Below are 23,283 nucleotides of genomic sequence, written 5' to 3' on the forward strand. Positions count from 1 at the left end.
CACGTTTGCGTCTATTTGAGTCAGAAATTCAGTCTTTTTTAGAAATTGTGCACAACGTTTTGGAAAATATAGTATAGTCTAGGAAACCTTGTTTAAATGGACCAAAAATAGATCATGAACGCATAATAAAAGAATTAGACGCATGAGAAAAACCCAAATTTGATCCAGCTGTTGATGTAATGTAAGTGGAGGCAATTTTTAATGTTCAAGAACCTGCTCAAATAACACGTGATAAAGGTAGCAAAAAAGCTGGTGCAACAGTTTAGATACCAAACATTCATTACAAGAATTAAACAAATAATCGAAAGTATAATAACAAAGTAGGGTGTGAATAAGTTGACCATACAGAGCTAGACATTCGCGCAATGGCATATGTAGATGCGCTTGTTATGATGCTAAACTTCAATAGAACGAATCATTTGTAAAACTGGGCAAGTAGCCAATTTCAACGAAACATTTGTTTAACCTTTTCATTATTCGTTCCATCTCATTCATGAATTCTAATCTGCTTTCATAACAAGAATGCAAACAAAAACGGGAGCCAAGTAATTGCAGATAGAAAAGTAATAAATTCGCCTGGATCACTTCGTCTTTTAGACTTTATTCTTAAACAACTTGGTATTTAGTGTTCTAATTTATATTTAGCATACGTTGGCAAGATACATATTTTGCCAGTATTGGAGACGAGCAATGACAGTAGGTATGATACAGACAGAATTCCTTATTTTATCAATTGAATGAACTTAGTGTATTTGAAGTTTCAAAAATCAACAAGGGAATTCCATATTTAGATGATGTTTTAATAATTTGAAATTTGGATTTTCGAACCATACCCCAGAGCCTATGTTTGTCTTTTAGATTTGCACCTTTTGGACTTTTTCATTTTGGAAATAAAAAAATCTCTTTTATGTTGTATTTCTGCTAAATAAAAGTAATTGTATGCCTTTACTATAAGAAAACAAACTTTTATTTCCTGTTTTTTTAAATTAACAAAAAAAAATTTAATTATTTTAAGTATAAGGGGAAACAATGTGTAGTTTCGACATAACATGTTCTACATCATGGAAGAACTATTCGAATTATAACTGGCATATCATTTAATTAAATAAACAACCCCATGCTTCCAAGCGTGAAATGATATAGTGTGCGCTCGACCAAGTAAACTGCAACTTAATCATTGTTAGTGAAAGCTATAGTTTAAACACAAAATCGTTTAGAAACGTTGGCAAAAATATCAAATTCAAACTTTTGTAGCAAAAACTGATTGATCTTTATTTATTTTTATCCTTTATCTATCTTCTACGTGTAACTGATGAAAATATTTTTCGTGTATTGATTAATTACAGGAATAAATCAGAAGCTTCATCTGAAATTGTGGCTGAAAATTGCAAACAAACCGTCATGAATGTTAGCCATCACAGCAATTTATTTGCTATAAATACCTTTCAGCCGTAAAATTAGAGCTATAAAAAGTTACTATTCGCGTTCCTCAAAAGAGTTAATTATTCCTAGAATTTTAATATTATTCACGAAGGATTTTATTTTCTTAGAAACCTCCAGAGAGTGTTTGGAAATCTTTCAAGGGAAACAAGAATACTACTAAGATATCTTCCCCCACAGCTCAAAAAACATGCCAAAGATCAAAAGAATTATATTGGAAGCAAATTTCATAAATTAAAAATATAAAATTCAAAATATGTAATTACCATAGTTGATTGATTCGATTTCACGCCCATTTCGATGGTTTTATCAGTCTTCATATACACTGAAAGCACACTTTTCTTTAATTTTCTTCAAATACTGATTTTTGCGATCTGCCAGTCCTTAAAGTTCAATCCAATTTTTAATTAACTTGTAACGTCCAATTTAATTTGTATCAATTAGCTGTTTACAGTGAAGACCGTGAAATTATTGTCACTGTTACATAAAATTTCAATTTGTGTCCAATACAGTTTGAACATATACAATAGGAAATATCTTTCAATTCACTTTTGCAACAATTTTCCGCACTTGCAAGTAGAAACTGCAAATTGATCTTGAATTATAAACAATTTGATTACAATTCAAAAGCAACAACAAAAACCCAGTTTACATTGGCTCAATTACAACTTTTGCAACTATAAAACTAATTTTTATATTTAACCGTAAATCATATTTTTTATCACACAATAGTCTGAATGTATCTTAGAACTGAATATCGCATGTACGTAGTGCAACTTGGTCTCAATTCAACTAATAAGTAGAATTTTCCGAAAGATTTACATTCAAGATCACTTTCTTCTCAACTTAGTTATCTAAAACTGTGTCTAGATAAGACACTATAAATTTAGTATCTACAATTTAAATGCTACTGAATGCGGAACCGAACTATCTGAGGACGTATGGTCGAGAATGCGCGCCACAAGATACTAACTCACTGATTTCGATTCGAGACACTGTAAAACGGTCTAGGTCTAGGCTGAGGCTAGCTAGCTTTCAGCTGGATCTTTTGAAGCCAGCTATCTTTTGTAAATTGATTGTTAGGAACGCGATGTGTTGATGGAAGTGGAACTTAAATGAAAGCTTTTACTCGGAATCGTGGCCTAGTCTTATAAACCCACTGAATACACTTGCATTCACATCAACACGTTTTCAGTGGTGTGCTCATTATATACAGTGGTACATACATGATCGCAGCCCAGGTTTTTTTTAGTTTTTATCGTCAGTGTGGAAATTTGAGTTTGGCGTGGCTAGTGTGAGTAACAGTGACGCAAAATAGCTTTTCGACGCAGATGTTTTTCCCCACTTCGAGGAATTTTTATTGACTATACTCGGGACACGCCAAATTTGGCTAAAAAATGTTGACGTACGATTTTAGTATGTTATTGTTTACAAATGTGCACTGGTGTTGAATTCTTGGCGAAGATGCATCAAGTGATGTTTGTATTAGAGTAAAGGATTGCGACGGTTGCGGTGGCTGAGATAGTTGAGTACTAGCTCCTCGATCTCGTTATCCGGTCGTCATGGATGTTTGCATTCGTTTTTGTGCTCTTCTCCTGCAGTTGACACTTGCGGAGATCTGTTTGAGCTCGGCGTAGTTTTGCGTTTTACTGGCATTGAGGTATTAGATAGGCCTTGCCTCCATTGGTATGAATGTCAAACGTGTACTTGGCAGCAACTGGGACTTCTAACTTAAGGTGCTAGGCTACAATCACGTCGAGAAAAATAAGCATATTTTGGGAACTTGTTTCAGCCGGACTTTAAAATAAATTAGAACAAAATGTTTTTTTTTCTAAGAAAATTGCGGATTTTCAGTTTTATCCTCAATGAAGTCTTTTTTATTAGAAGACACATCACCTGCCAACTGCAATTGCAATTTTTGTCGATTGTATATGTACATGTGCGAATAGTACTAATCGAGACCTTTCATTTAATACCTCAAATATAGTTAATATTTGGTAAAAAAAAATTACAGCCCCCTTTTAACTCCACATAAATTTATGGCACTCACTGTATGCGTGGAATTTCATAATTCGCATATGTCCGCCAAGTTTCATTTGAATCGGTTTAGCCGCTTTGGAGTAAAGTACGTGTGACAGATAGAGAGTGAACTGATTTTAATAAGGATTTGTTTTACACAAAATTTTCAACATGAACTGCGCAATATATCGAAAAAAATCCGAGCAGAATATTATTTTAAATATACGACCGATTTGACAAATTTAGTTTTGAAAAAAAAATGTTTCAATTCTTCGGCATGCTCGCATCGGACTGAAGGAGGCTACGCCCTTAATTCAAAACAAAAATATTTAGACATATTTTTTACCTTTATCTTATCAGCATGTAATTTTTTCTCAGGAGAAAAGTTCCATTTTGTTAGAGTTTTGTAAAACCTTATTAAAATCGATTCACTGTCTGTCTGTCTGAGACTATGAACTCTCATACATGCGGTGAATTGTTTCACGTTTTTTAGCGTATTTCTATATATCTTTCTCCTTACAATTACCCTTCAGTTTTTTATCGCATGAAAAATGTAATTTTGCAAAAGCGCCAATTTTGCGCCATTTTGTTAAATTTTATTTTTTTCACAATTGTGGGTCATTGCATTACCAATGCTTTCTAGTTTAACGAACTTTTTTATTTTTATAATTTCACGCACCTCTCTTTAAGACTCCGGAGATTGTGGATAGTTTGCCGGGGATCGAATATTTTCTTTCCAAAATTTCGCCATGTACACACTATTTATCCAAAAGTATACCCCCAAAATTTCAAAACATTCGTTCTATGAGTTCCCCACTTGAGGCGTCATAACTTGTTGAAGGGGATGACCGCAGCGAGTTTTCAAAGAAATTTAAGAGAGCCTTCCGAGTCTCCTTTCGTACCCTTCTTTACCAATGCGGAGATAGGATTCAAAATTAAATCCCACTTTGAGGCGCCATGGCTTTTTAAGGGGATTAGAAAGGTCTTATCTATTTCTTTTACATATCTGCCCCATTCTCTCCCTATCATGGAGGAGGGTTGAAAATTCAAGCTTGACGATAATGATATCAACAAAACCAAGCGAGAGTGGCCGCCACCAGTTTTATGTATTTCTTATGTAAAAATATTTCGGGACACGACAGCCTCATTTATATTTAATCCACAGTTAGCAATGTAATTATGCATTTACTATGTCAGAAGATTCACTTCAATGTTATACTGAAATTTTATATATGATATCTGATAATTTCTAATCAATTTCAACGATAGGGGCAACGTTAAGCAACTATAACTTTGTTAATAATAGTAGGATTTGCACAAAACTTTCTAATACTGCTATAGTCTTTAATACCGCCTTTTAAAGTTTTATGTAAAACAAAACCTTTTTATAATTTGTCTGTCACAACCATTTTTTTGGAAACGGTTATAGCGATTGACATCAAATTTGGTAGAAAGGTAAAGGTAATTGACTGCAAAACCACCCTTAAGTTCGTCCTAAAATCACAAAATTTGGCAAGCAATGAGGATATAATGTGGAGCATGATCCTACCCGGCGGAAGTCGCACTATTACTAACAAAGTTAGAAGAGCTCAAAGTTGTCGATTTTGTTTTTGCAAATTCAAGACACGCGAAAGTGGATATTCTCACATAATATATGCATACGCACGTGCTAGTTTCTAATGGGACAAATGTCCATGAAAATGGTTTTATAAAAGAAATACATAAAACTTTTCATACCTGACGCGTCCAACTTCCGGTTTTACGACTTGTTTGTACTTTCAGGAGGCACTTTGAAACCTAGGTGTTATCTAGGGGCATTATCATGAATACTTTTAGATTTTTCGGGTGGGTAGTTTCTGAGAATAGATTGATTTAAGCGGGCAAATTTGAACCCAACTTGAATCCCTGGAACACCATCTTATAAATGGTGTTAAACTCCTTGATAATGAATTAATCGAGATTTTTGATTTGATGCTCCACATGACCAAAATTGTTAAAAAAAAGTTCAGAATCCATTTCCTCCCCTTAAATATTCTAGAATATGGAATGTGTCCTTTACTGCATATACACCCACGATTTCACAGTTCCACCATTTCCACCAAATTGCATTTTCGTGAGATTTGTATCACTGGAGTAAGGGCGACTTAATGACAAAGGGGCAAAAAAGAGCAGCAGCTGAAAACATATATTTTGCTTGTCAGTTACTACTAACTTTACAGTGTCCAAAGGAATGTGAGATCCCTTTAATAAGCTTAACCCCTTAGTTAGAAATCATTAAAATAAAAATAAAGCAACTAAAGTCGAGGAAGCAACAAAACTTGCATTCGTTTCGTGGGTAAAACAGTAGGTCCCGGCGACATCGCATCGGAGCTCTGGAAAGCGCTGTCCCATACCATGAAGATTTTTGAACGCATTCTTGACAACCTCATTCGCAGCATTTCAAATAACTGTGAATCAACACGGGTTTGTAAAGAACAGCGGAAATGAAGAAAAACCATGAGAAGTATCGCATTCTTGCATTTCTGGATTTGGAGAAGGCGTTTGACCGTATGTAATGCAACCCCATCTGGTCTGCTCTGTGGCAATACCTAATCTTAGAAAAACTGTTGCACCGCGTTAAATTGCTCTACCATGATCCGGAAAGTAAAGTTCGAAGAATGACGTCTTTCTCCGAACCATTTCGTATCCTTGCAGGTGTTCATCAAGGAAGCGCTCCCACGCAGCGTCGAACATCCTACATGCGGATGTTCTTCGATCATCTCATAGCGAAGCTAATCTAGAGCAATTTGTTTAAAAATGACATTCTTTGTGATCGACAAACGTCTCAAATCCAAATTTTACCGCGCCCCTTTCTATAGTTCTGAGTGTTGGCCAACTAGAAAAGACAATGAATGATGTCTCGCGGTAAAGGAGACGAAAATGTTGCGTTGGACTAGCGGTGTAATATGCCACGATCACATCCGAAATGATATCCGCGATTGATATAGGATTGCGCCGATGTACAGTTATATAATTCCCAAAAGCCTATACAAATGATTGCAATCAACAAGTTTTGTCGTTACGCAAAATAATAGGAAAAGGAGTAAAACTTAATTTAGTTGGTAGCTGGCTATTGAGAACATCATTAAAAATCATTCTCTTATATTTTACCTCGAGCAAAAGCGAGAACCAATCATAACATGGATTGCGAACAGAACCTAATTTAGGGTAATAAAATTAATTTGCTTAAAATGCCTCTCCTCGGCCAATTAGATAATGGAAAAACAGTGAGAGAGGTGTTTTCGATGACATTGTAATGTAATTTGCGCTGAAGAGAATTCGTTCGCCAAGATTGGTCTGAACATCGAAGTCAATGGTAAGCGGCAGGTCGAAACAGCGGTGGTTTGGTACGCTGCATGGTGATTTGAAGGCCTCACGACTACATCCAGATCAGGCCTTTGATAGAATAAAATGAGTAATACAGACGAATTACGAAAAAAAAAATAATTATTACCTACATTCTTCCGAATAAGAATATAGTATAGTTTACTTTTCTTATCAATAAAATCAATATTGTGAAACAAATGACAACACTTTTTCTCTATTCTGATAAACTTCTTGCATATAAATCCTCATGACACCAGTTGACCATGAAATCGGTATTAACGACCAACCGAAAATGCCATAATTCACTTCAATATTTGCTATGTAGGGAGTAGTATAATATTTTAATTCATAACAAACCATCTGCATCGCCAATAAAATCCTGGTGCGATAATGCAATTCTCTATAAGATTTTGGCAATTCGATTTTCAACTTACCTGTAAACAGAAAGAAAGACATAATTAGTAAGAAAAATTGTAAAATATTGATGACAGTACGATATGCATGTGATAAATTTTTCAAGGACATTATTTAGAGTGAAACCAACATGCCGAAAAATATGTGCGTCAGGTTATATGGATTTGTGGACGGGACGCTATATCTGAAACCAATTTGCCTCAGAGGATTTTGAACTTTTTATGTTTGTAGCATTTATTGTGGATGAAAGTAATAACAACAAACAATAACCTTTCAAAGAATGATATAATGTATAATGTATTTCTCCATTTTTATTGCTCATAAAACAAAGGTTGTAAAATCTCAACTGTGGAGGCAGTAAAATTGTCAGTTTGAGTCAAATTGTGAACCTTTGCTTGAATTAGGAGAAAGCGATGCAAAAATTTTAAAAATTGCCATCTAGTAAATGTGTTACAATAATACTTTTTATTCTGGTTAAGTTCATTCGAAATGTCCTTAGTATGTAACTCCCAAGAAAGTGGGCCATTTGATTCGTGCGCATGGGACAGTCATAGTAATTAGTGTAAGGCACCAGTAGGACAAAATCAGTCATCGTTGCAAACTTTATTGCTTCAGAAGAAATTAAATTAACAAGAGAGAATGATCACAAACATTTTTTTGAACCGTAAAGTGTGAGTGCTGTAAAAATAGTAGACCGTGAAAGCCTTTCAAGACAATACATTACATTTGTGTATCTTAGAAGCTATCTACAGAGAGATGTTTCGTCGCACATGCTATGGCTTCTAGTAACGGACACGTCACTAGGCCTCAAGTCATTGTTGACGATCTAGATGTTGTAATCGCTCAACAAATGTATTATAATTGTCCAAATGATCCGAAGCTAGGATCTCGAAATTCACTCGAAATGAGGAGGCAGGCAGATTGACTCGTTGGGGATTTATCCGCATAATAAAGGGATCAAATCCCGTTCTAGGCATCAAGTCAGCCATTGTTTGGGATCAGGACTAGCTCTAGGCGTCAAGACATCGACTGTTGTCCGCCCTGAAGAAGACAGTCGTGAGGCGAATGGATGAATTTGAACTCATGTCATGAAAGGTTTCATACCGCTAAGGCGGCATTTTTGTCTCTTAAGAAATCGGCAAAAGAATTGTAGCAGGGCTTCTAACGGGGCACCACTTTCTAAACTATAATCTGAAAAAGGTGGGATGATGGGTTGAGCTATTTGTAGTCTACCTTAGCCAACTTATATATTATGGAGGAGAACTTTCAACTTTTCCGGTTGTCTGAATAAATATCTAAATGAATTAAATTTCACTACATTTTTACGCTGCTGCAGCTCCTGTTGACCACTATACATTCCATTCAACGATTAGTCAAATATTTTATAGTTTTAGTGTAAATCCTATTATAAGATCTTTGTTTAGTGCGCAACAAGCACTGAAAGCTTTTGCAAAGTATCTTTTCGCTTGCATGGAATTGAACCAATGCCAAATCTCCCCATACAGAAAAATATAAATCGATTCACTATATATTCGTCTGACGGATTGGCCCACGATCGTGACGTCAAACTCTGATTAAACACAACAAAATTAAATTGTTTTTCCAACGTCATCTATTTATATGAAAAATCAAAAGAGGTTATTTCTTCAAATGCACATGTCCTCCGCCGACACACACCCACCCGAGTGGGCTTCAAGTCACGAGAATCGATTCAAGCGGAAATCTAAAAAATTCGAAAAAATCTAAAGAAATATTGCTTTTTTTTTATAGAAACGCAGATGAACAAGAACCAAATGAGATAATGCGCCTCGTTTGGATTATAATGTATTTTAAATTTGACCAACGAAATCACTGGTTGCTCTTGGCGCATTCAGCAATGACTTTGGTACCATTTCTTGGATCTCGATGGGTCTGTGAGGGGAAGCAGAAGAACAACGCAGCGAGGAGCATGTGATATTTAAGTCATGATTTTTATTTAAATTTAAGATGGTTTTGGTATTCAACTCGCTGATCTGGCAGCAATTCAGAAACCGTGGTACATAGGAGCAGCCGCCACTATTCACGTTTGGACGGATCTAAAATTATTCGGCAATTTTTAGAACGTTTTGAATGCCACATGTGATGATCTTGACTGCATACAAGCTGTAGGAATTATTTTGAAAATTCAGAGGCGTCAATCTATCTATATACAAAGATAGTTCACTTTTATACTAATAGTTGCCAAATTATCTAACGAAAGCAAGTTTCGCTTCTGTTTTGATAAGATGGTGTTACTTCTAGCGTAGGAACCATCGATACCTGGGGGTCGGTATTGAGCATAAATTTAAGTTCAGGCAAAATATTTCGAAAACGTGATGTAATACTAACACGTTGTTGCTAAGAAGTATAGTCTTGAATTGTGTGTTTAATATGCATGTGGACAGCCATTTGCTGTTTTATAGATCCAGTGTATAAAGTGGTCCGTTTGGAGAAAAAACGTTGCTTGATATTGTTGTCAAACAAAATATTTATCTTGAAGAATATTGAACTTGTTGCGTTGGAGAGCTTTGCACGTACTACATACGAGTGTTTGTGAAGTTGGACTTTTAACTGGTAGTTTAACCTGTCGACATTTTGCAGTCTCAGACCTTAATGATATGAAATTTGTTTTACGACTTGATGAAATATTGTATTATATATGTATAGTTAGTAAAAAGAAAGAGGAAGCTATTGGCTAACGGCAATATCTGATAATTCTAGAAATCTTGTATCGTCTAATTACCATATGCAAAACTTCCAAAAAAATACAAAGCAATTTCAGAAGAATGCTTAAAAGAGGTCTCTTGCATGTATGCCCCATTGCTGGTTACGCGTTTTCTCCATCCTTGGAGCAACTCGTGGATAGCATCCCTATAAAAATCTTCCCTTCTCTCCGCAAATCTAGCCATGTTTTCATTGTTTTGTATGAATCAAACAGCTGCTCAGCGAGTGACTGAGCCTTTGATGCAAACAAATGATAATCGAAGGAGGTCAAGTCTCCTGAGTAAGTTGCCTGGAGTAGAATTTTCCAGCTGAGTGCTTCCAGGATGTGGCGATTTTCCCGTATGCGATGGACCATTATCATGAAGAACTAGTCTTGAAACTGGACACTTCAGGTATGGTTTTGGGCATTTCTTATATACAAATGTTTGAACGAACATTTCTTCCATTTGGAAATAATTCGTAACATATATGCATATATTATGTGACTTTAACGTGATACTGACATTCAAAGTCTTAGACTGCTGCAAATTTGCACAGAGCCGATTAGTTTGCCCTGTTATAACTTTGTTAATAATAGCACGATTTCCTCCAAACTTGGTAGGATTGTGCTTTATATTATAGCCTATATCACTTTTATAGAAGGTCTGCAGTCAATTATTAAAAATTATAGTAGTATAACTTTATTTGAGCAGATATCATTACGGAGGGTATTTCGGAGCCTAGGCAGGGTTGGGCACTTTCTGAGAATGGATCCGCGAAAGAAGTGATCACTTTCCAGTTCCCGCATCACCACGTTTACAACAAGCGGTAGAAATGAAGTCAGCTTTGAAAATAACAAATGAGATCTTTCATTTGAAACCCCACCTCAATATATTCACTGAAATAAAAATTTAGACCCCATTTTGCATGTATCCCCTTTTAAACTCAAGGTAGAGAGATGTAACTGTATGTGTGGGCATGCACAGTCTCCAGCTTGCCACCAAACTTCGTGTTAGTCGGGATAACCATTTCTAAGAAAATTGCATGTGACAGACAGGTAGACAGTAAACCGATTTCAACATTTTTTGTTTTACTCAAAATCTTAAAAATGGATTTTTTTGATATTCTGGTCGCTTTTCTAGGAGCGAAGGGTATGAAAAAATCAATGCTTGTTGGTAGCGGCTAATATTAACCTCTCATCGAGCCTTGACAGGTCATAACAGACTACACTCTTCTGAACTCACTAAGCACAGAGCAATGCCTTCCTGTGTTGTTTCGGGATATTCTGAGAAAAGTACACTTTTTGTCCTCAGCTCCTTCGAGTAAAATTTCACAGGTGTTGTAGCGCTGCTCCATCTTCCTACAATTCCAAATCTTATCTTATTATCATGGAGCATGCTTAACATTAGCGTTTCGAAGTAATTGGTACGATTCAGCAACAGTTTGTTAGAATCGAAAACAAAAAATTAACACTGCTTAATTCTGACAAGAATGACATAAGTATCAGAATATGGAGGGATTCATGTGCAGTCACAGGTTGTTCGGGACAAGACCGGTATATTAAATTACATGGCATAACAAGGAATGGAGTTGTCGTACAAAGAGTGACCTATCTAGTAATCAACAACGTCTACCAATACTTGGCCCGAATGCCAATGCAGCTCATCGTTCGGGATTTTCTCAGGATGGAGAATTGTGAAGACATGGCAGAGACAGACGTTTTCAAATACCAAAAACGATCAGTAACCTTCTGTTTGTTGTCTTCTTCATGAATTGCTCGTCATATATATATATATGCCCATTTTATGTGATACCAAATGCATTTTGCCTAGTAGATCGTGTGAGGCAATTTTGATTAGGTAGTGCAGTGGAACGACTGAGCGCATCTTGGGCCTAGAATTATTATGGTTGCAGGTGCATTGAATATTTCGGACGATCGCTTGAGAAAAGTATCGCTGATGTTTCATTTCTGGTTTTTGCCCAGTAACCGTGGAGAAGGAAGAACGTTTTTGAGTAATGAAATGAGAGAAGTGGTTTGAAAATGGAATGGCGATCCCTCCCGAATTTCCCGGATTGTAAAATTAGCGTGAAAAGCCCAACTAAAAGTGCCGAGCATTGGATTGAGAAAGCGGATAGCGGAAATTTATGCAGCAAGCAGCATATAATTAACTGCATGGGGAGGCAGTGTTAGAAAGCAGCCAAATGTCAAGCCCAGCAACCTATTGATGCCTCAAATTATTTCACTTTTAGTTTGCATTTGTATGTTATGGTGGCTATTCATTTCGCCTAAAAGAGGCTAAACTTCAACAGATGTTATACGATTGTTAACGATGGTGAAATGTTTCCTCGTCCTCCTTAGCTACTCGTCATCCTGAATGATGAGTGGAACGTTAACGCCTCTCATAGGACTAATGGAAGATTTGTGGGCACCTGCAAGTTCCTTCGTGGTAGGGTATATAGTATTGAAATTGGTATTATTTATCCAAGCTTCTGCCTGTATTACTGTCACATTAACGAATTCCTATGCCGAGCTTCCTGAAATTTACTGCACCCCTACTCGCAATGACGATAAAAGCCATCGATTTCTGATGTTCCCCGATCAGTTTGCAAGCTTCCGCAGTCAGCCAGATATTATGGTGCTCCTCCGAGATGTAGACAATAACTTTATTTGTGCTAGAGAAAAGAATACTTTTGATGACTGTCCAATACTTATCCATATTATCCAAGTAGCTATTCAAGGTGTTCACCGCCCGATAAGCGAGGTAATGAGAAACTCTCTGATTGTTGGTTTGATCGGTATTATTTTACTTTGCTAAGTCCGAATGTTCAATATCGTTTCTTTAGATAAACATTTTTGACAACCCTATCCTTACCCTGCTGATGAACCCTAAAGTACACTGTGAAACACCACAGAGGAAAGGAAATCCGAGGATTACATCTCGATTTGAACTAATATTCAAAGGAAATAAGAACCAGTATTATATGGAATGAAGCCTTGCGGTAATTGATATTTGTGGAAGCTCTTCGCAAATTTCAATACCTAGACATTTGGCGACTAGGTGGCCCGCTTATCTGGCCGTCATGGCATTGATCAGGTTGCTTATATACTTTGAACCAACGTCATTTTTAAGTATTCTTATCAGTGAAGCAGAATTTCTTTTTCTTTGGTGCATGCAGAAGATGAATCCGTTCCGTTCGTAACAGAAAATGCGGGGTGGGCTCAGTTAAGCGGAAAATGGAATATAGTGATTTTAGGTAATGGTGACGCCAAGATAGAAGACTTGTTTAATAGTAGTAGTGGAAGTTGAGGGACCGGATTTTTAGCTCGGGAAGACAATTTCAGAATAATTCTCATTTGGCTGGCGACAGACAAACATTGGGCTCTTTTGAGGATTTAGGCCTAGTTTCTACTTGATAAAGCATCGGTAAAGCTTATCCTGATAAAAACTCAAACGAGCTTCTCAAAATATATATCCTTCTTGGAAGTGTAAACAGCGAGGTGATTGGAACATCTTGTTAAATTGGGATTGGTTTCGGAATGTCCTGTGTGAAGAGAGAGAAGTTTATGAAAAGGACGGGACCCTACGAAATTACAGAATTATGATTGAGAGTTTATCATGTTATTGATTTTATAGACTAGTCCGTATTGTATGCGGAGTCGAAAACTTTCCTCACATCAAGGATTGTAGTATACCTATAGTAGTCTACGTCCAAGTCCTCGGTTTGGAGAATTGAGACGACATGGTTATCCGAATGATAAAATCGGTTTACGAATTGGGAATGTGGCATATTCTTGTTATTATCTATGATTAACTTAATGGTTCACTCGAGATTTTAGAGGAGGTTGAGAGGATGGAGATAGGCATACAGTTATCATAAGATAGATAATTTTCATTCTTTTAAGAAATTCGAACACATTTTCATCTCGCGGAGAAATAGGCGTTCAGCAGGCAATGACTAAAGAGAGAGGGCGGGAAAGAACTAGTGATTGTGAAAAATGTTTCTTGGTATAAAGACTGAGATGTTGGCATCCCCAGTTGCTTTTTGTGTTTGCTTTGGGTAATGGAATTTCTAACCATTATTATCTACAAAGTTAATGGGTGAGGTCAACCTAATAAGCCTGATTTGGATAATGTTTTATGGCATGATATCATTCTGATTGACACGTTTGCCAACAGGATCTCGTTCTGCAGAAAAAAATATTGCGGAAAGTATTTATTTCAAAATACTCTCCGCCTTGCGAGACTTAAGATCATTAGCAAGAAGAAAGAGTTGTATAGTAAGGAATGTGGGCATTTAATAATGATCGGCTCGAAAGCGGTTAAAATTGGAGAACTATGAGGTAATGTAATTTGGTTTCACACAGGAACACTATTTGCATATTCGACTTGCCGATGGGATGAACAAAATCGTGTCCATGGGTCCAATCGACTAGATCCTAATACGTTTGATTAGATATCATACGCATGAGTAAGTGAAACAAATTTTCGAGTGACGATGGACTTTGAATCTTACGTGAACTTTTACAAGCCTAAAGGCATATTCGCCGGGGCTTTACCTGAATATGATTGTACCCCATCGTATCAAATTTTTATCTTTAGTTAAAGTTAATTAAAAATGTACTGAATATAATATTGCATCCCCTTGCCGCGAGCACTATATACTATACAGAGCTACAGAGAATAGAATTAAGGGGGGTCATCCCGTGTGAAGGCCGTTTTTTTTGACTTTTTTTTAAAAATTATTTTGGAGGACTGGATAGAGGTAGAAACGCGATTTTTTCACCATATTTTTACTGATATCTCTAATATATGTGATAAATTTTTCAGTTTGATATCGTGGCTATTTTTCGGAATACGTGTCAATTTATGCACCCATCTCCAAAAAAAGGTGTTTTTCTGTTGCCACGCTGGAGGGCACTGTCTTCGCCTGAGGAAAACTACTAAACGGCATTTAAATGTGGACAATATTCCACGGTCCGCAAACTAGGATAATTAGAAAATATTAAAAGGTAAATTTTTGGTGGGCTTTTAAACTTAATTTTTTGGATTTTGGTGTTTTTTTACGGCTTTTTTTATGAATGAAAAAAAAACGACCCGTCTGATTGCAATTATCCTAATTTGCGGACCGTAGAAATATGTATTAAAGAAGTCGTGAAAATTTCAAAGAATTTGGTTGGATAGATTTTGAGCTATGGTGGCAGCTGATTTTCAAGATGAAGTTTCGAGAAAAAGGCATTCGAAAATTTATATGTGATTATAAACATTAAAATTTTAACTCACTATTAATCTGCTATACCTGGTCTATAGAGAGCACCCTCCGTTTCATCAGAAAAGTCTTGTAAGGCCGATTGTTGCTCTCTGGTTTCAATTCTGGCTCTTTTAGCGAGGTCAGTTGATCGTCGTTCGGACTGCTAAATTCGTGCTTTATTACGGCGGTCGGCATAAACCTGACATATGTGACCAACTTGACATCCCATTGTCACTAGGATTTTGAGAATGCCATTGAATCCTTCATTGAAAATAATTACAGCCAGAAAAGTGGCTATTTCTACGACCTTGGCTCCAGAATGAAGGTGTTTCGGAGCGAAAGTCCAGATCAATGTATTTAATGACTCATTGTTATTCCGGGTCTCTGCTCCTAAACATCTGTTCAACAGATCATCTCGTGACAAATCTTCGTAGATTGGTTTGATGACTGTTTGAACTTCTTCAGTCAAAGGTCCCTTCTCGTGGTGGAAATTATCCAGTTCTCCTTTAGCTTCCGATTTGCGCCATTTGCACCAACTGTCCTCGCCTGCTGGAGAATTTTGATGCTGAGGATTTTCGTCTGTAGAATATTTATGAAAGGAAGTTGCCCAAATTTCTTGCTTCATTCCTTCTATCGAATTTGCGTGTCGACGAATAGCTAGCCCAAAAAGGTCGTTAATAACCTTATCAGTAAGTTTTCCAGCCCCTTTTCCACCAATGCCTCTGTGATTCTTCTTTGTATTTCTAAGCCGCATTCCCACTCCCCACTCCTTTTTTACTACCACGTACATTTTATTATTTGCAGAAATACCGGAGAAAACTCCAGCAAAATCCAATATACTATATACAAAACTTGTCGCAATTGGAACATCCATGTTCATTCTTGCTAAAAGTTTCTTTGCTGATGTTGAGGCGGAATCCTTTTTCTTCTCTGACAAGTATCGATTCCCATAAATACTCGTTTTTTAGTGCGAGCATGACGTTGAACGTTAAAGCGATCTCCCTTCGTACGATCCATTTAAAAAAAATCACTGAACACACAAACGGCACAATACTTACAACAGAATATAACTGAGTATAGCTTGAAAGCCTTTCCGTGCTCACTCTAGACTGGATTATCCTTTTTCTTCCAAACGGCAAATAAGTTTAGACAATTGATTGGTTTTCCAACTTTTTATATTTATACCTGTGTTCGAATTTATAAGGATCAGGTAAAAAACTAACAAGTAAAAAAGGATTGGATGCTCCTTCTCATCAAGTACTCTAGCCGCGGCTGCAAACTCCTTACCTGTTTAACACTGTAATTTCTGAAGGACTCGGAATATCGGAAAATTCCTTTGCCCACATATTCTCCACTATATATAGATACAATGATGACCCCCTTAAATTGTAAAACCAAAAGTTACAAGGGCACTTTTGCTCGAACTTGAGGATATTCCACGAAGAAATTTCTAAGAAATGACCCTCTCCACCTTTTCAAGCAAAATTTCAAGGTTTGAACCATCGAAATGTGCGTGCGTTCCTTCCTGCATTCACTAACATCAGTGTAAAAGGAGATGTCTTAATCATCTAATTAATTCCCCATAAATGCAGTTTTTCAATGCATACTTGAATTTTCAACAAATTTCGAAAAAGTGCATTACAAAACACTCATTCTCATCACCTACGCCATCATGTAGGCTAGATTGCAATTCAAATTAAGAATTCTGTTACGCTTCACGCTATCAAATATTTTCGTTCACTTCGCCAGCAAATAATCTACATAAGCAAAAAAATTTCAAATAAAAGCTTTACTAACTATTCAGTCATTGATTATGAGTTCCTCAATTATTCGGTCGTTGAAAATTGAGTCAAGGCTATCGCAACTACAGGCCACCGGATTTACCAAAACTTTGGGGCACCCCACGACGATTTTGGCAAGTCTTGTCCCCGCGAAAGCGAAGTGTAAATTAAATTTATTGTTCATTTTGTTGCAAATGATGTGAAATTAAATGGGAAATGTTATTGCTTGGGGCCAACTAGTGCAAAGTCTAATTTGATTTCGCTAAATTAAGTGACGTTGAATGTTTTGTTTGTTTGTTGTTATTGACGAGCGTATGCTTAGTATATTCTGTCTGCAAAAAGGGATTTTTATTTTGTTCATTAAATAAAGATTGTGTAACTTGTTTATTATGCGGAGAAGTTTTTTGGATTCGTTTGTAAATTGCAATGCGCAGTGACCAATGTAAACAGAAGAACCGGCATAAAGCATGTTTATCTGTTGTATACGATAACTGCGCTTATGGAATTCATATTTATTCTGCATTAAAAATAGATTTTTTATGAGTTGTGACAATGATTCTGAATTTATATTTAATATTTCGAAGAAAAGCCGATTTTATCACTTTGCAAACAATGAGTGTCAAATCTGAGTCAATTACAAATTGACAGTCTGCAAAACTTGTTTCAGCCCAGTTCATTGGTCTTAAATCAATATGCAAATGCAAGGACATAGAAAGTTTCTCCTCTGACTCTATATTTTTTCATTTGTAGAAATTTTTGTAACCTTTTTTCAGCTTAAAAAGATTTTTAAATCGGTGGTTCACTACCGACAAGCTCATGCTGTTCCAAATGATTATCTACCCATATCTCCAAACTTCCGTCATAAGAGAATAACCTAAATATATTCCTGCGGGAAGGGTGTTTCAAAGAAATTTGCAAATTTGTCTACTTCCGCCTTTTTACTACTAATTTTGGAGTTACTTTACGCTTTTCACTAGTATACAACGCTACTACAGGTAACATATAAAAAAATATGGTAACATAGAATCGTCAAATTTTACTACAATGCGACTTTTAAATCCATCATTCGTATTATACACAGATAGCGATCCCTTCAAAAAGTATTCTCAGTGAACATCTCTGAATGAGGAGAATATTAAATAACCAAAATAATCTGGAAATCTGTTAAACATCTCCTTGAACTGATTCCAAACTGCCAAATTGAAGATCTCCATAACTTGCAAGATGCCCGGTGGAGCATAGAATGAGCCTTTGGTAGGAGGAAGCATTTCGGCGGCAACCAAAAATGCTGAAACTATGTGTAAGGTATTCCTTTTTAGAAGAGAAAGAGGAAACTCAATAAAACACCGTGTAAAGGAACGATTGAAACAATGAGTATAATCGATGAGCCAATAATAAACAAATGGATACTTTGGCAGTAGCAGAGTAGATGCTGACTATTTTAAAGTGATATAGAAGAAACGAAGGATGCTACACACATATTAAATTGGACAGTGTGCCTTAACAAAGCGAAAGTTAGTCAGCAATGCAGCTGTTATCCAGGCTTCAATATCGACCCACAATGGCAAATACTAACTGAAGTCAAGCGAATGTTCGTAGAAAAGCGACTATGAAAGACAGAATTTTTCAGTAAAGGTTTCTAGACAAATAATATAAAGTGCAAAAGTCAAATATATTGTGAAAATATCCATTCAGTCCCGTATAAACTTGTCGTAATAAGGAACTCCAAACAACATTTCTATACCATCGCTTCATCTGAGACCACGTCTTCTTTTTCTACCATTCTTTAAACCTTCCGGGCTAGATCATTCTCACTCATACGAATTAGCTGACCCGCCCGCCGTAGTCAATTGAGCCAGCTTTTATCCACGGCTAAACAGTCGCAATACCTCTCGAAATTTATTCGTCATATAGGCTATCCTCATGAATGGGGCAAAAATTCTTCAGCGGATGCTACAGTGAAACCTCTATTTATCGGACAGCCTCAATGCACATCATTCTGTTTGTTATTCGGAGGCATCCCTTAAATGGAGGTGCAACACATATGATGTAATAAAAGAGAGGGGGCCTTTTGCGCGACGTGGTCATTGTGTCGAGAAGGACAAACCTGAACTGATCTTAAGAAAGTACAAACCCAAAGAAACAATATTATTTCCACAGAAACGAAATAGGAGGTTGTCCGCAGAATAAATAAACAGTTCCACATGGATGATTTTCCAAGATTCAACCTAACGATTATGTACTTCCGGGAAAATTAGCAAACTCAGCCTCTGCTGTTCGTTATTGAGAGGTAAAAATACGTGACATAATGAATGTTTCTGATAATTTTTGGGGTCCACGTCCATTATTCCGCTAAATAGAGGAACTGTTGTTTTGGAAAGCATATCTCTAGACCCGTGCAGCAGATTTTGTCCGAGATTGAGAGGGTTCCGGTAAATAGAGGAGTCCGTTAAAAGAGGTTTTTTTTAAAGCCAACAACCTAAAACTCCAAAGAATCCATAAGGTTCTACCGCCCAATAACACCACCTTCCCCTATATGCATCCTTTCTTCACCCTTTCACACAGCACAACTATCCCACCAAACAACAACAATTTAAGAGGGGTTTTTCCTGACTTTCCCCTCTATAGCATTAAGCATAGGATAAGTTAATATTACCGTAAATTAAGTCTAGTATTAAGCAAAATGTTAATTTCTAGGTAAAGCTAAGCTGTTAGAGATAAGTCTAGTATTAATTTTAATCATAAGCTATTTGTAATCAAAACAATAAGAAATAAATTGAATGTGTTAAGAAAAAAAAAGAATCCATAAGGTTTGCTTAGATCATTTTGTCTGATATGGAGCCTCAAATTTTGGCACCTGGATTAAAAATGCCTACAATTTTTTCATTGACAGCAGTCCAGACGCCCCAAAAAGTTTATCAAAGTTTGAAAAGAGTGATTTTGAATCCGAAGCTTCAAGTAAGCATTTAAATAACTTTATACCATAATGGATAAACTAAATTTAAACAATAATAATAATAATTGTTGGCGTAACAATCCAAATGGATCAGGGCCTTGAAATGTGTTAGAGCACTTTATCCAAGATCGTAACGGTACACTGCAGGATTACAGTGCCCTATGGAATGTGGTCAGCACTGCGCTCGCCCGACTTGACTCAGGTACTCATTCACAGCTGAGTTAACTGAAGTGGTTCAAGGGTGTTGTTTGCTCCCTTACTTTAATTTGCAAATAGTGATGACGATTATATTTAACGTAAAAACCGCATAGAAGTTCTGACCTAAACCGGACGAAGCTTAACCAGTTGTGTGTGGCTAACCGGCGGGAGAAAACGAATTTCAAGATACGATGTCGATAACTATGGGAGTTGTCTGACTTGAAACTTAATTTAGTCTCCCGCAATGGGAAGCCTGGGTTCAACATGCTAATCGTATGACAGTTTGTCATCTAGGCGGCATGAAGACCACTAGCAAGGTTTCGCATGCTGTAGATTCTTCATAACGCGCTATAGCAATCACTTCGACAGGACCCGCGTAAGCAACGGATGAAATGAACAACGGGCACGAACCTTTTTATCATCCGGTCTTACAACGGCGGTGGCAGGTATACCATTATATCCCTCCATGTTGCATCAAAGATCTGTCGAGATTTTACTAGATTTCAGGCAGATGCTTGAGCAGCGGGTTACGGACCCGGTATCAACTGCACCGCACTGGGGGCAACAAGTTCAGTACTACCGAGCTCAATCTTCTTCAAAGTCGGACAGAAGTTTCCACTGAGGTTCACGACGAAGTGTGTGCAAACAATTTTCGCAGGTTGATTCATTGCAAGGACTAGGCACTCCCAGCCTCTGCTGCGTTAGTAGCTCCGAAAATCAATGATTAAATTGCATCTCGACTGTGTGTCGGTATTGAAACTACAGGCACTTGAATGTCGTGGTATAGAAACGGCTTTTAGAGTTTACGTCACTCCAGATGTGTTCAAGATGCAACGTACGAGAGAAAACCACCGGGGTGAAATTTGAGGGTTACCCAGGCCGTTACTCAGCCGCATTCTAACAATACTGGGTATTACTGACGAAGATACATGCCATGGATGTTACCAAAGAGGAGGTTTTCCAGCTATAACTTATTCGAAGAGTTCCAGGGGCCCTAGCCATTATTTGGCCCTTCCTCACTGCAGGGATTATCTAACCCGCCCTGAAAAGAACAGAATACAGGACTCCGTAGAAACAAGGCCTATCAAGTACTGGGTGACCCTCTGCTAATTCATAACATCTATTATTAGCTGGTGGATAAGTGCGCACCTCGAAACTAGACCAGACAACCTTCTGTCCGAGGAGCACGAGGACTGTCGAGTTGCATCGAGGAGTTGCAACAGACATCTCATTATTGACTTGGTAGTTGTAACAGAGGCATATAAATACCAAAGAAATTTGTTTAATTGTTACATATGTAGATTACACCAGAGCTTTTGGCAGGGTGCCGCATACCAGGCTGATCGACGTTTTACGGCTCGAATGCAAATATTCGAAATTAGTAAAAATTAGAAGAAAGCCATGCTCGGGCTGATAATTTGAAGAACGTGCTGCTGTCCAAATACTTGCTATGTTTGAAATCGCATCTTCGCGAAGGGCTAAAATAAGCACATCAATAGTGCTGTCTAGAAAACGTCTAGCTGCAGATGCGGACTATAATATCCAAATGCCGAATGCATCATCTAAATTCTGCGTGGATTGGACAAACTTACTCCGCTAGCAATGTGGGTGACTTTGCGGCAATCACCGCCAAATAGATTTGCTGTGCGCTTATTTTTACAGTAAAGAGTAGGGGAGTCCTTCGCATGCGGCTGTAGCGCGTTCATTGTCCCTGGTGGCGGTTAATCGATTTCCATTTGTCAAATAGATGGTTCTTTGCGGAGGTCTCTTTGCTGAGGCAGAGGAATTTCTGTGCGCTATCCAGAAAGGCGTAGTTTTTATTCGATTTTATGAGTGTGCGGCTCGGCCTTGACACTTTGGACCATCTCATTTCTGGCTGCATTGTGTTGATGATATGATATTCTTCCGATGCCGTGACAAGGATGGTAGGTAAAATCTGCCAATAACCGAGATTCCGGTAACACAGAAATAACTTTCCTTTTTCCGCTTTATTCCATAGACTTGCTATATCTGAATTTGTTTTTTTAATTGAAATGAATTAAAGCATATTTTACTGTTTTAAACTAATTTTAGAAAACGGTTATTCTTTAAAAAAAAATTCAAGAGGATGAAAACGGCTTACGGTTCCATCCCAGGGCTATTTTTGAAATGAACATTAAAAGTCAAAGTTTCGGGAAGCCTTTTGAGGCTCTTGGACCATCTTGTCTTTTTTGTCTTATTAAATAGTCGGTGTTTTCTGCTATAGGCCCTTGGAGTGTTTAAGGAAAATAAGTTGCCCAAGTTTGACCACTAAGCGCCTAAGTCCATGTCTGTTGAAGCGCCAGAAGAGCGGAATTCAATTACAACAGCTAATTGGGAAACTTTGGCCGTACAGGTCCGCCAGCAACTATGTGCAGCCCAACTAGAATTCTATACTAGCGAGGTTTGAGAATATGAGGAGGTGAGTTTGACATTTCGCGTCCATTCGCGCGACTACAAAAAAACAACCTACCTTGGCATTTCAAGGCCTAAGTAATTTAGAATTGCCCCCTTTTCCAATCTCTAGTTGGGAAATCTTTGATCAAATCAAAACACAAATCATATTTAACGAATTGGGCCACCACTAAGGAAAACCATTAACTTAACGTTAACTTCAAAAAAAAATTTTTGCAAAAAACGAAAACTGAAATTTTAAATCGACACTTTTCATGTATATAATAATTGCTTGAAACAGCATTTTTAAACTTTTTCCGGACATTTTTAATTGACTGCGTGTTGTCATGACCAGTTTCCATTAAAATACCTTTGAATTATCTTCGGATCAACTCATTACACCATATCAAACCACCCGAACAGTCGTTTCCCCTCACTAGGGTCGGGGCAAATTGAATCGTTATGCTCACACATCTTGATCGCAATTTCTGAAGCCACACGCAAAAGAAAGATTTACATTGTCAAATCTCATGATCAAATCAGATTTATCTAGACGAGTTTTATAAAATTTTAAAACTTGAATATTGGAAGCAATTCTTATAGTTCAAAATATTTAAACGCGAAACAAATTTCCAAAGAAAAGACGTTCAAATGAATACAATTTGTCCAGCCAATCTTCCCACAACGTCTCAAGCATTCCAGCCAGGACGTGGCTCCTTACAATCT

At 37.2% G+C, this 23,283-nt stretch overlaps 1 protein-coding gene across 4 annotated transcripts in view; it reads right to left on the bottom strand.

Moving 5' to 3' along the window:
- LOC119654823 (hexokinase type 2) overlaps window positions 1-23,283 on the bottom strand; it is a 265,870-nt gene that overhangs the window by 59,764 nt on the left and 182,823 nt on the right. The window contains exon 1 of one of the 4 annotated variants that reach the window (XM_038060388.1): window positions 1,707-2,539. The exons of the other annotated variants lie outside the window; for them this stretch is intronic. Within the exon in view, the coding sequence (XP_037916316.1) occupies window positions 1,707-1,760 (54 nt within the window). The 5' untranslated portion in view covers window positions 1,761-2,539. Of the gene's footprint in view, window positions 1-1,706; window positions 2,540-23,283 lie in introns of those variants that run through there. 4 annotated transcript variants of the gene reach the window in all.

Source organism: Hermetia illucens, chromosome 4 (genome assembly GCF_905115235.1).
Source record: "Hermetia illucens chromosome 4, iHerIll2.2.curated.20191125, whole genome shotgun sequence".
NCBI classification, from domain to species: domain Eukaryota; kingdom Metazoa; phylum Arthropoda; class Insecta; order Diptera; family Stratiomyidae; genus Hermetia; species Hermetia illucens.